Source organism: Heterodontus francisci, chromosome 5, assembly GCF_036365525.1.
Source record: "Heterodontus francisci isolate sHetFra1 chromosome 5, sHetFra1.hap1, whole genome shotgun sequence".
In the NCBI taxonomy this organism is placed as follows: domain Eukaryota; kingdom Metazoa; phylum Chordata; class Chondrichthyes; order Heterodontiformes; family Heterodontidae; genus Heterodontus; species Heterodontus francisci.
Window position 1 is genome coordinate 24519634 of NC_090375.1, and position 14046 is coordinate 24533679.

Here is a 14046-nt window from a genome sequence, read left to right on the forward strand (position 1 = left end):
TTCACTTCTCCTGTGTTAACAGATGTGACGACTCCAGAGAGGAGCAGGAAGAGCTCGTCACCTCCTGTGGCCAATGGCGCAGTGATGTCTCAAACTACCGAAAATGATGCTCACACCTCACAGATGCAAAGAAGAAAACTCCTGAAGGCGCCAACACTGGCAGAGATAGACAGCTCCGACTCCGAGGTAAAGGGGAATATGCTGGTGAATCCAATGCTTAGACTCTGTTGTTCTACGTATTTGTGCCTTTGTGTGTGGTGTGTGTGTGTGTGTGTTTCTTTACCTGAACCTTGTAATGCAGATATCCAGAGTAAAACAACCCATTATGCATTTAAGGGGAAGCTAGATAAGTACAAGAGGAAGAAAGGAATAGAAAAATATGCTGATAGGGTGAGATGAAGTAGGGTTGAAGGTGGCTCGTATGGAGCATAAACAACGGCATAAATTATTTAGGCTGAATGGCCCATTTCTGTGCTATAAATTCTATGTAATTCTTTAAATACATCAGTGTTTGCCCAATGCACATTAGTCACAGTGATACCTCCTTTTCCAGTTGATAGAATTCCAGATAAAGTTGATATATATTCAGGGCCCCTAGAAGCTGCAGTAAGACTAATTTCGGTGGCAACTGCAACCGGGTTCTTTGGCATGAGAATGTAAATTCTATGGCAAGTCTGCCGAGGTTGGAGCCACCTCAATCTCAATATATTAATTTTATACTGTATAAAAACTGGTAGTTTTGTTTAGAATAATTGTGCATTCTGAATAATTTAAAAGCACCTTATTAGACTTTGAGTCCTTATGTTTTATTTAAGTCTTTGCAATAATATTTAACACCCATTTCCCCTACTTATTCCCTCTTTGTCGTTTCTCTTTTGCGTGCCTTCAGTTGCCGAGACTTTAAGCTTTAGAATTCCCTCCCTGAACCTCTCCATCTGACTACCTCTCTCCTGCTTTAAAACACTCCTTAAAAGCTACTTTTTTTTTTATTCATTCACGGGATGTGGGCGACGCTGGCTAGGCCAGCATTTATTGCCCATCCCTAATTGCCCTTGAGAAGGTGGTGGTGAGCTGCCTTCTTGAACCGCTGCAGTCCATTTGGGGTAGGTACACCCACAGTGCTGTGAGGAAGGGAGTTCCAGGATTTTGACCCAGCGACAGTGAAGGAACGGCGATATAGTTCCAAGTCAGGATGGTGTGTGACTTCGAGGGAAACTTGCAGGTGGTGGTGTTCCCATGTATTTGCTGCCCTTGTCCTTCTAGTTGGTAGAGGTCGCGGGTTTGGAAGGTGCTGTCTGAGGAGCTTTGGTGCGTTGCTGCAGTTCATCTTGTAGATGGTACACACTGTTGCCACTGTGCGTCGGTGATGGAGGGAGTGAATGTTTGTAGATGGGGTGCCAATCAAGCGGGCTGCTTTGTCCTGGATGGTGTCGAGCTTCTTGAGTGTTGTTGGAGCTGCACCCATCCAGGCAAGTGGGGAGTATTCCATCACACTCCTGACTTGTTCCTTGTAGATGGTGGACAGGCTTTGGGGAGTCAGGAGGTGAGTTACTCGCCTCAGGATTCCTAGCCTCTGACCTGCTCTTGTAGTCATGGTATTTATATGGCTACTCCAGTTCAGTTTCTGGTCAATGGTAGCCCCTAGGATGTTGATAGTGGGGGATTCAGCGATGGTAATGCTGTTGAATGTCAAGGGGAGATAGTTAGATTCTCTCTTGTTGGAGATGGTCATTGCCCGGCACTTGCGTGGCGTAAATGTTACGTGCCACTTATCAGCCCAAGCCTGGATATTGTCCAGGTCTTGCTGCATTTCTACATGGACTGCCTCAGTATCTGAGGAGTCACAAATGGTTCATTGTGCAATCATCAGCGAACATCCCCACTTCTGACCTTATGATTGAAGGAAGGTCATTGATGAAGCAGCTGAAGATGGTTGGGCCTAGGACACTACCCTGAGCTACTCCTGCAGTGATGTCCTGGAGTTCAGATGATTGACCTCCAACAACCACAACCATCTTCCTTTGTGCTAGGTATGACTCCAGCCAGTGGAGGGCTTTCCCCCTGATTCCCATTAACCTCAGTTTTGCTAGGGCTCCTTGATGCCATACTCGGTCAAATGCTGCCTTGATGTCAAGAGCAGTCACTCTCACCTCACCTCTTGAGTTCAGCTCTTTTGTCCATGTTTGAACCAAGGCTGTAATGAGGTCAGGAGCTGAGTAGCCCTGGCGGAACCCAAACTGAGCATCACTGAGCAGGTTATTGCTAAGCAAGTGCCACTTGATGGCACTGTTGATGACACCTTCCATCACTTTACTGATGATTGAGAGTAGACTGAAGGGGCGGTAATTGGCTGGGTTGGACTTGTCCTGCTTTTTGTGTACAGGACATACCTGGCAATTTTCCACATTGGAGGGTAGATGTCAGTGTTGTAGCTGCACTGGAACAGCTTGGCTAGGGGCGCAGCAAGTTCTGGAGCACAGGTCTTCAGTACTATTGTTGGAATATTGTCAGGACCCATAGCCTTTGCAGTATCCAGTGCCTTCAGTTGTTCCTTGATATCACGCGGCGTGAATCGAATTGACTGAAGTCTGGCATCTGTGATGCTGGGGAGTTCAGGAGAAGGCCTTTATCCTAATATCATTTATTAATATCCTTCATTTATCCTAATATCTCCTTAAGTGGCTCTATATCAAATTTTGTCTGATGATGCTCCATTAAAGGTGCCATATAAATGCAAGTTGTTGTTATTTTTGTTTCTACCATTTAAATTTATTGTCAAAAGTTTATCTAACTCCTTCTTAAACAAACACTGTGATTAAATTGGCATTGATAGTGACTTCTGGTAATGTATTGCATCTTCTAATAAACCTTGGTCAGAAAATTTCTTTGAAACGTTTTAGTCCCAATCCTGAGCTTATGCCACCTTATAATTAATTCAATAACCAGTGGAAGTAATTTCCCATTGTTAACTTTCCAAATCCTTTTATAATTTTGAACCATTCTGTGAGAGATCTGGACCACTATAGCATCCCTAGAATTTTCAAATCTCTCATCAAAATTGGCTCCTGGAATTTCTGTGGGGGTTTCTCCTAAAGGTTGGATGATATCCTGGAGGAATGGCCCTGACACCTCAGTGTTTTAGGAAACAATTCACACCAGTTTGGGAAAGGATGAAACTCAGGTAAGATTCTTAATGAATATTGGATGGTTGGGTGGTTCAAAGATCACTTTGGTAGAGGTCTGAAAACTGTACTCAGTTCAGAGGACCTAGATAGAGAAGAGATCATGATTTTTGATTTGTTTATTAATTAGATAAAAGATACATGGAACAAAAGAACACAATAGGAGTAGGTATGGGGCATTGGGCCCTTCAAGCCTGCTCCACCGTTCTGTGCGATGATGGCTGATCTTCGACCTCACCCTCTGCTTTCCTGCCCTGATCCTTATATCCCTCGATTCCTTTAGACAGTGGAGTATTGTTCAACTGGTGTGAATTTTAAGTAGACTACAGTCATCCAATTTAAAGCATGTTGATTGCTTAAAATAGCCTAATTTTCAATAACTTATGTTGTGATTTTCAAAACTGTATTTGTTTGTCATTGATCGGAAATTCACATTCCCAGTTAGATGAGTCACAGTGACTGTGCTATGAAACAGCTCTGAGTTGTTCAATGTATATAAAAGAATGAACAGTGCTGCTCAGTGAGACCTCACAGCATTTTTTTTTGTGCTTGTTTTTCTTTAAAAAAAAGCCATCCCTTGAAGTTTCTTATGCTCTGATCATCTGATGTTTCCTTGTGTGTGCAGTGTTTCTGTGGCCCCAATTCAGACTGTTTGGGTCAATTTTTGGTGTCTTTTCAAACTTTCAAATTGTTGCAGTGAGTCCCTGTTTCTTTTTCACCTGAATGTTACCTGATTTAGTTGACGAAGAGGAGTTTATGAGCGGTCTACAGATGCTGGCCATTGTTACAAGTTGGCCTTGAACGACTAGCTCCATCCCTTTAGGAGCTGCTGACTTGTTGGATTTTACTTTCTCCAGCCAAGTGTGCTAGCAGCCATGTTTACAGAGCAACAGCTATGCCGGTAGAATATTGAAATTAGGGACAAAGACTCCAATCCTAAAATTCAGTGAGGCCCATTCCCTGACTGCACAATGAATCAGTTCAACCTTATGTTTGACATTTTCAAAATTGGAGCTAAAATATATAAGAACAGGTTGTAGATTAGTGTCCACTGTGGCTCGGCAGTAACGCGCTCGCTTCTGAATCAGAAGGTTATGGATTTAGGTCCCACTCCAGACACTTGAGTACAATATCTAAGTTGACACTCCGGTGCAGTACTGAAGGAGTGCTGTGCTGTCTTTTGGATATCCTGATTCCATCAGGCTTTGTGCCTGATATTCTCCTTGGTGGTGCTGTTGACCCAATTTAGCCTTGCAGACGCATGGTGCTAAAGAACATAACCTAGGTCTTGTCAGCAGAATAGTGAAGTACCTTTCTAAAAAAACTGTATGACATTTGAATCAATTTTTTTTATTCGTTCATGGGATGTGAGCATCACTGGCAAGGCTAACGTTTATTGCTCATCCCGAATTGCCTATGAGAAGGTGGTGGTGAGCCGCCTTCTTGAACTGCTGCAGTTGATGTGGTGTAGGTACACCCACAGTGCTGTTAGGGAGGGAGTTCCAGGATTTTAACCCAGTGGCAGTGAAGGAACGGCGACATATTTCAAGGTCAGAACTTGAAGGGAAACTTGCATCTGGTGTTCCCATGTGTCTTCTGTCCTTGTTTGTCTAGGTGGTAGAGGTTTCGGGTTTGGAAGTGCTGTTGAAGGAGGCTTGTCAAGTTACTGCAGTCTATCTTGTAAATGGCACACTGAAGCCACTGTGTGTCGGTGGTGGAGGGAGTGAATGTTTAAGGTGGTGGATGGGGTCCACTCAAGTGGGCTGCTTTGTCCGGGATGGGTGTGGAGCTTCTTGAGTGTTGTTGGAGCTGCACTCATCCAGGCAAGTGGAGAGTATTCCATTACACTCCTGACTTGTAGATAGTGGACATGCTTTGTGGAGTCAGGAGGTGAGTTACTCGCCACAAAATTCCCAGCCTGTGACCTGTTCTTGTAGCTACAATATTTATATAGCTGGTCCAGTTATGTTTCTGGTCAATGGTAACCCCTAGGTTGTTGATGATGGGAGATTCAGCGATGGTAATGCCATTGAACATCAAGGGGAGATGGTTAGATTCTCTCTTGTTTGAGATGGTCATTGGCTGACATTTGTGTGGCGTGGATATTACTTGCCACTTATCAGCCCAAGCATAAATGTTGTCCAGATCTTGCTGCATGCAGGTGCGAACTTCTTCAGTATCTGAGTCAATCATGAATCTTCAATACTGAATCAATCTGTCATCACAAAGAACTGCAGGAAAAAGTGTTTAGGACAATGGAGCCAACATCAAAGCTGTGGTATAAAAGTGATTGGATCAGCCCATTCAATGATGACCTCTTTGGCGATGCAGTCGCTCCACCTGACCTTGTGCTGATCTTATGCATATAGATGATGCCAAAGAGACAGCATGTCAGACCTTCCAGGAGACTGTAACTTGCAAACACCCCGACTATTTAAAAAGGTCCATTTCAGAATGTTAAAACTAAAGTTAAAAACCTGATCTATCTCACCAAGAAAAGAGTAGAAAATCAGGAGTCATCTCAGGGCAGCATAATGTTGGGCTTTTCCAGCAAAGTTATGACAGTGGGTATGGGGAGCAGCTCCAAGGAAATTCCTGGCATAGTAGCGAAGGCACCTCGAGATCATTTTGAAGGATGAGTAGAATTTATTTTCACAAAACAGAAGCTTAAAAATGAGTGATATTTTTGACATGTACACTGGGACATCTGCTTTAGCTTTATCAGGTGAACTTTTATGGATGACAAAAAAGATCATCCTTCCAAAAGAATAATTAGAGGAATGTCTTTTCTATAGAATCATTTTCAGAGCCTGTATAATCCAGGGCATGAGTACTGAAAAGATGCCACACAGGATTTGCAGATTTAGCAATCACTAAGATATACATTACTCTTAATGAAGATTCAGTTGGGTAAGATTGATGTTGTATCTGATGTCTGCAGAGAAGAATCGATCAAGACTAGGAGATCAGAAGTTGGCAACAATTATAAGATCATTATTCCATGTTGCATATCACAAAGCTCAACAATGAGGAAGCTCCAAGCAAGTTGTATAACTCAATAGAGAGGGCTTTAAACTAAATCCTGTGCTGTGTGGGAGCTCCAGGACACGCCTCACATCCTGGATAAACATATGTGTAGGAAGTGTCGTCAGTTGCAGCAGCTTGAGCACTGGGTTTCGGAACTTGAGAACAGCTGGCGTCACTGTGGTACATCCGTGAGGTTGTGAGTTTCGTGGCTAGCATGTTTATAGATGTGGTCAGCCTACAGTTTAAGAGTATGCAGGGAGAGAGGGAATGGGTGACCAGCAGACAGTCTAGAAGAAAAAGGCAGGTAGTGCAGGAGACCCCCTAAGTGCGTCTCACTCTCCAACTGGTATTCGGTTCCGAATACTGAAGAAAGTGATGCCAAGGCCAAGGCACCATGGGTGGCTCAGCTGCACAGTGGGGTGCAAGGAAAACTGGAAGAGTGATAGTGATAGGAGATTCAATAGTCAGGGGAACAGATAGGTGTTTCTACGGCTGCAGACGTGAATCCAGGATGGTGTGTTGCCTCCCTGGTCCCAGGGTCAAGGATGGCACTGAACGGCTGCAGAGCATCCTGAAGGGGGAGGGTGAACAGCCAGCAGTCATGGTCTACATTGGTACCAATGACATAGGTAGGAAAAGGGATGTGGTCCTGCAGAAAAAGTTTAGTGATCTAGGTAAGAAATTAGCAAGCAGGACCTGTAGTAATCTCCGGATTACTCCCAGTGTCACGCACAATTGAGTATAGAAATAGGAGGATAGTGCAGCTGAATGCGTGGCTGGAAAGGTGGTGCAGTAGGGAGGGATTTAGATCCCTGGGGCACTGGGACCAGTTCTGGAGAAGGTGGGACCCATATAGACCGGACGGGTTGCATCTGAACAGAGCTGAAGCAAATTTCCTTGCAGGTGATTTTCTAGTGCTATTGGGGAGGGTTTAAACTAACTCGACAGGGGCATAGGAACCAGGAGATAATAGAAGAGAGGAACACCAAGGTGCACAGAGAATTGGAAGAGACAGATAGCACTAGAGTAGGAAACAGCAAAGTATTAGGTGGGGTCAGAGTGAGAGTGTTAGACAACACAGAGAAGGGAATAGTTCCTTATTAGATGGGAATGGGCTGAGAAGGACTGTGAGGAATGCAAAGGCAGGATTACAATACATGCGTGTAAATGTACAAAGTGTGGTGAATAAGGTTGGTGAACTACAAGCACAAATAGCTGTATGAGAATATGATGTAGTGGCAGTAACGGAAACATGACTTAAAAATGGCAAGGACTGGGTGCTTAATATACCAGGATATAAAGTGTTCAGAAAAGATATAGAAGGAAAAAAGGGAGGTGGGTGGCAGTCATGATTAGGGAAAGCATTGCAGTGCTGGAAAGGGAGGATGTCCTTGAAGGGATAAGCACAGAATCCATTTGGTTAGAGTTGAGGAGCAAGAAAGGGTATGGTCACACTACTAGGAGTATTCTATAGGCCTCCAAATAGTGAGCGGGTGATAGAGGAGCAAATCTTCAGAGACATCGCAGAGATGTGCAAGAACTATAGGGTGGTGATACTGGGGGACTTTAATTACCCAAATATCGATTTGGGATAACTTTAGAACAAAGGGTAAGGCGAGGGAGAAATTTCTAAAATGTGTTGAGGAGAACTTCCTTGATCAGTATGTTCTCAGCCCAAGTGAAAAGAGGCATTGCTGGATCTGGTGCTTGGAAATGAGGTGGGCCAAGTGGACCAAGTGTCTGTAGGGAGCACTTGGGTAAGAATAATCATTGTATCATAAGGTTTAGACTAGTAATGCAGAAAAGTAAGGAACAAAATAAGGTAGAATGTCTAGATTGGAACAGGGCTAATTTCAACATGATGGGAAGGGATCTAGCTAGGGTAGAATGGAACCAAATACTGGCGAGAAGAGCTGTATCAGTACAATGGGTTATCTTTAAGGAAGAGATGCTTCAGGTACAGGGTAGGAACATTCCAACTCGGTCGAAAGATAGGGGTAGCAAGAACAGGCTCCTTGGTTGAGGAGGGAGATAGAGATGATGATTAAACAAAAAAAGAGGGTGTATGATGCATGTCAGGTGAACTCATCAAGTGAGAACCAGGTCATATGCAGGAAGTTGAGAGGTGAGGTGAAGAGGAAAATAAGACTGGCAAAGAGAGAATATGAACATAGAATGGCAGTCAACATAAAAGAGAACCCAAAGTTCTTCTTAAATATTAAGTAAGTAATAAGAGGATGAGTGGGGCCTATTAGGGACAGAGAGGGTAATATATGTTTAGAGACGCAGGGCAAGGATAATATACTCAATGAGTACTTTGCATCAGTGTCCACTAAGGAAATGGAGGCTGGCAAAATATCAATAGATGCAGAGAGAGTAGAGGCAATGGAAAGGGAGGGAGGTACTAAAAAGGTTGGCTATGCTTGGGGTAGGTAAGTCACCTGGTCCAGATGACTTGCATCCCTGGTTGCTAACAACAGTGGGGATGGAGTTAGCAGAATCTTCCAAATTTCTCTAGATATGGGGGAGTTGCCAGAGGATTGGAGAGAGGCAAATGTGATACCTTTATTCAAGAAAGGGCGTAAGGACAGTCCTAGCAACTACAGGCCAGTTAGTTTAACATTAGTGGTGTGGAAAGTTTAGAAATTATAATCAAGAAAATATCAACAGATATTTAGGGAGGTTCGAGTTAATTATGGATTTGTAAAAGACAGATCATGCTTGACAAATCTACTTGAATTTTTTGATGAAATAACAGAAGGTTGATGAAGGGAATGCAGTGGATGTTGTTTATATGGATTTTAAGAAAGTATTTGATAAGGTACCACATAAAAGGCTGGTTAAGAAATTGAAGCTCATGGAATAGGAGGGTCAGTGTCCAGTCGGATAAAAAAAATTGGATTATGGACAGAAAACAGCAGGTTGTAGTAAATGGTTGCTTTTCAGACTAGGGATGGTTGACAGTGGTGTTCCCCAAGGGTCAGTGCTGGGATCACTGCTTTTTTGATATATATAAATGACTTGGTTCTTGGAATATAGAGTAGAATTTCAAAATTTGCTGATGACAGCAAACTTGGAGGTGCGGCAAAATTGTGGAGGATGATATGGACCACCTGCAACAGGACATAGATAAACTAACAGAATGGGAAAAGAGGTGGCAGGAGGAATTTAATATTGACAACAGTGAGGTGATGCATTTTGGCAGAAGGAATAGGGAGAGGCAATATACACTTAATGGCACAGTTCCAACGAATGTGCAGGAACAGAGGAACATGGGGGTACATGTGCATAAATCTTTGAAGGTGGCAGAACATATTGAGAGAGTGGTTAGTAAAGCATAGGGGATCTTGGGCTTCATAAATAGAGGCATTGAGTACAAAAGCAGGGAAGTTATGCTGAATCTTTATAAATCTCTGGTTAGGCCCCAACCAGAGTATTGCGTCCAGTTCTGGTCACCCCTCACTTTAGGAAGGATGTGAGGGTCCTCGAGAGGATGCAGTGGAGATTTACCAGAATGGTTCCAGGGATGGAGGATTTTAGTTACAAGGTTAGGTAGGAAAAGCTGGAATTGTTCTCCTTATAACAAAGGAGATTGAGGGGAGATTTAATAGAAGTGTACAAGATTATGACAAGCTTAGGTAAGTTAGACAAAGAAAAGGTGTTCCCATTAATAAATGGGACAAGGATTAGGGGAAAAAGATTGAAGGTTTTGGGCAGAAGATGCAGAGGGAATGTGAGGAAGCATTGTTTTACACAGCTGGTGGTAATGATCAGGAACCCGCTGCCCATAAGGGTGGTAAACGTGAAGACGATCAATGACTTCAAGAGAAGGTTGGATAGTCACTTGAGAGAAATAGACTTGCAGGACTATGGGGATCAAGCCAGGGAGTGGGGCCGACAGGATAGCTCCGTGGAAAGCTAGCATCGACTTGATGGGCCAATTGGCCTCCTTCTGTGCTGTAAATGACTCTATGACTCTAGTGAGGGCAAGGGCTCAAGTGAGAGAAGATGTGATAATTTAAAGAGAGAGGAGAAAGCAAGAGAGCAAGATAGCAATAAGGGATACAAACTTAAGAGTGCGTCAGTAGATAAGGCTAGAGGTTGCTAAAAAGACCGAATTAAAGGCACTCTATCTGAATGCACACAGCATTTGTAACAAGGAAAAGAGTTGAGAGCACAAATAGAAGTGAACAGGAATGATCAAATTGCCATTATGGAGATTTGGCTACAGGTTGATCAAGGCTAGAAACTGAATATTCAAGGGTATTCGACATTTTGGAAGGGTTGGCAAAAAGGAAAGGGAGGTGGGGTAGTGCTGTTAATAAAGGATGAGATCAGTACATTAGTGAGAGAGGATCTTAGATTGAAAGATCAAGATCAGGTTGGGTGAAGCTAAGAAATAGCAAGGGGCAGCAAACATTGGTAGGAGTTGTTTATGGGCCACAAAACAATAGTAGTAAGATAGAACACATTATAAATCAATGGGCAGCGCAGTGGTTAGCACCACAACCTCACAGCTCCAGCGACCCGGGTTCAGTTCTGGGTACTGCCTGTGTGGAGTTTGTAAGTTCTCCCACGTGGGTTTCCGCCGGGTGCTCCCACAGCCAAAGACTTGCAGGTTGATAGGTAAGTTGGCCATAGTAAATTGCCCCTAGTGTAGGTAGGTGGTAGGAGAACTGAGAGAAGGTGGGGATGTGGTAGAGAATATGGGATTAATGTAGGATTAGTATAAGTGGTTTGTTGATGGTCGGCACAGACCTGCCCAGTGTGTAGCTCCATACCTGGTAGAAGGATGTAATTTGAACAGTTCACTTCCTTGTTCATATCCTTGTTCACTTTTCATGAGTTGTGTTTAGAGTGAGCTGTGTCAAATACCAGCAGTGTGCTCCACCCATTACACTGTCTATTTCTACTGGTGTGATGTAATTACACAAATACATATTGGCCCTGGTACTACACAATGTAATGCTGGTGCACAAATACTTAATGTGTACATTTACAATTCATCTTCACTATTTTAGAAGAACATTAATACTTACTCCAGTAACCCATGGCATGATTTCAGGGCCATTAAGATTTATTTCAGAGTGTAAACCTTTAACTTTAAACACTGGAAGAAATATAATTTAATATTCAATTTACATCCAAACAGATGTGACTATAATGTACAGACATAGCCCTGAAATTCTAATGGTCTCCCGTCGCAACTTCAGAGGAACCTCTAGATCTGGTGTCTGCTGTTTGAGAGTTCTTTGGTTGCCCTGTAAAGAGTGACTTTTCCCTTACAAGCCAATGATGGGCCAAGGGCAAAGGCAGGGGATAAACCAGAGACAAGGACTCCCTAATCCTTGGAGTTTCCCTGGGGGCACAGCCAGGATAAGGGGCTGATCCATTACGATGGTGATGAGGAGAAATTTCTTTATTCAGAGGGTTGTGAATCTTTGGAATTCTCTACCCCAAAATGTTATGGATGCTTCATCATTGAATATATTCAAGGCTGAGGCACATTTTTGATCTCTCAGGGAATCAAGAGACATGGGGAGCGGGTGGGAAAGTGGAATTGAGGCCGAAGATCAGCCATGATCATATTGAATGGCAGAGCAGGCTTGAGGGGCTCACATGATCTACTCCTATTTCTTATATTTGTGAGTCTCACTGAAGTCTTGCGAAGTATTGGTGACAACATGCCGAGGGATGAAACACACCAGCCTCCGCATAGATCCATGTCAGCTCCACACCAGTGAAACATGGTAGGTGATGCCAGACAGCCCAAGAGCAAACAGCCAGAAGTAGCTTCCTGCCAGGGGCAGACTGCCAGGAGGCAAAGGCCAGCTCAGCCTCATGATGGTAAGAGCATAAGCAGTCATCAGTTACACCTAAAAGAAGCACGAGAATAGAGGTGAAAGAAAAGCATGTCTAGGCACCCAGAGAAAGCACAGTATAAAGAAAGAGTACATTGGCGTGTGCATACATTGAAATGATTTTATTAAAATACAATGTTCATTGATGTGGCTCCATGCTACTTATGCAAGCGAGCATCAAATAGGAAAGGATGCATTATTTGTTGTGACTTATACATTCAGGTGATGATGCTTATGTAGGGGCTGATCTGTTATCATTTTGCAGGATGAATAGTGGATTGAAGGAGTGAGGAAAGTGAGGAAGGTGGTGCTGTCAAAGGTAGATTATATTACACAAGAGAGGCTTCAGTGATGAGGTTGAGATTGATACTCTTCCAGCAGTCAGTGAGGAATCCTCAGAGTGCAGGGAACTGTGATGTAGTACTGGTTCCAGTAGAGGCAGGGCCTCCTTGCCAGAAATGTCTAAGTTCAACCCTTCTTTTGAAGTTGTGAAGGCCCCAGCAGCCTACAATCTCTTGAGACTCGCAATCCGGAACATACTGCAGAACACCCCCAACTTATTCAGGGGGATTGAGATGGTCCTCACCAAGACCAATCTTGTAGAGGCATGTACCTAATTATAGCAATCTACTGCCATTTGGGCCACTCAGTGCAGTCATCCAGAGAGGGGGGGGAGTTGGAGGTGGGGTCAGTTTTGACACCCAGAATCGATCCATTGACATGATTTTCTTCCCTAAGGAGGTCAGAGTGGGACAAATTGTGGAGGATGATTTCATCGTGCCAACTTCCAGCATCCCATGACATATAGGATCCTTTATTTTTGTTCGGTCCTGAGATGTAGGTGTCGCTGGCTAGGCCAGCATTTATTGCCCATCCCTAATTGCCCTTGAGAAGGTGGTGGTGAGCTGCCTTCTTGAACCGCTGCAGTCCATGTGGGGTAGGTACACCCACAGTGCTGTTAGGAAGGGAGTTCCAGGATTTTGACCCAGTGACAGTGAAGGAACGATGATATAGTTCCAAGTCAGGATGGTGTGTGGTTTGGAGGGGAACTTCTCTTTCGCCTATATATAACATATATATGTGTTCACAGTCGAGTGAAACCATTTATTGCTCTCTTGTGATCGGAATTAATATACATGACCTTTGACCATTACCTGGTGTTCTTCACTTCCTCTCTCCCCCACTCCTTGGTATTTAAACCTCTAAAGGGACTTGCTCATCTCCCAGTTTCCATTCCTGATCGGAGGTTACAGTACAGGTGGAGACCTTTCAGCCCATTGTGTCTATTCGGTTCCTGGGTCTTCATGGAGCAAACCAAAACTAATCCTACTCGTCTGTGCACTTCCGCTCGAAGAGTCTATATCCAAAATGTTAGCACATGTTTTGTCTTTGTAGATGCTGATAGTCTGATGTGTGTTTCTGACATTTCTCATTTGATTTCTGCAACAGGCTGCATTTTAGCAATTAGGAAAATAATTGTTTTTCCTCTAGTTGGGTCTGCCACCTAGCGGCCAAATTGTGAATTAATAAACCTTATAACCCTTTTTTATTACTGAGGAGGATGTTGTCCCATTGTATAAAGGACAACAACAACTTGTATTTTTATAGCACCTTTGATCTAGTAAAACATCCCAAGGCATTTCACAGAACTAATTTGATTTCAAGCCACATAAGAAGATATTAGGGCAGCTGACCAAAAGCTTGGTCAAAGAGGTAGTTTTTAATGAGTGTCTCAAAGGTAGAAAGGGAGGTGTAGGGGAGTAGTCCAGAGTTTAGGGCCTTGAAAGCTAAAGGCACGGTCACCAATGGTGCAGTGATTAAAATTGGGGATGCTCAAGATGCCAGAATTAGAGGAGCACAGATATCTCGGAGGGTTTTGGGGCTGGAAGAGATTACAGAGATGATGGGGGAAGACCATGGAGGGATTTGAAGACGAGGATGATCATTTTAAATTGAGCTTGGGAACAGAGTTATTT

At 43.5% G+C, this 14046-nt stretch overlaps 1 protein-coding gene across 5 annotated transcripts in view; it reads left to right on the forward strand.

Annotated features, from left to right (window-relative positions):
- LOC137369771 (protein spire homolog 1-like) overlaps window positions 1–14046 on the forward strand; it is a 302924-nt gene that overhangs the window by 233576 nt on the left and 55302 nt on the right. For all 5 annotated transcript variants that reach the window (XM_068031210.1, XM_068031212.1, XM_068031213.1 and 2 more), the window contains one exon: window positions 23–186. In XM_068031210.1, coding sequence (XP_067887311.1) covers window positions 23–186 — 164 coding nt within the window. The remainder of the gene's footprint in view (window positions 1–22; window positions 187–14046) is intronic.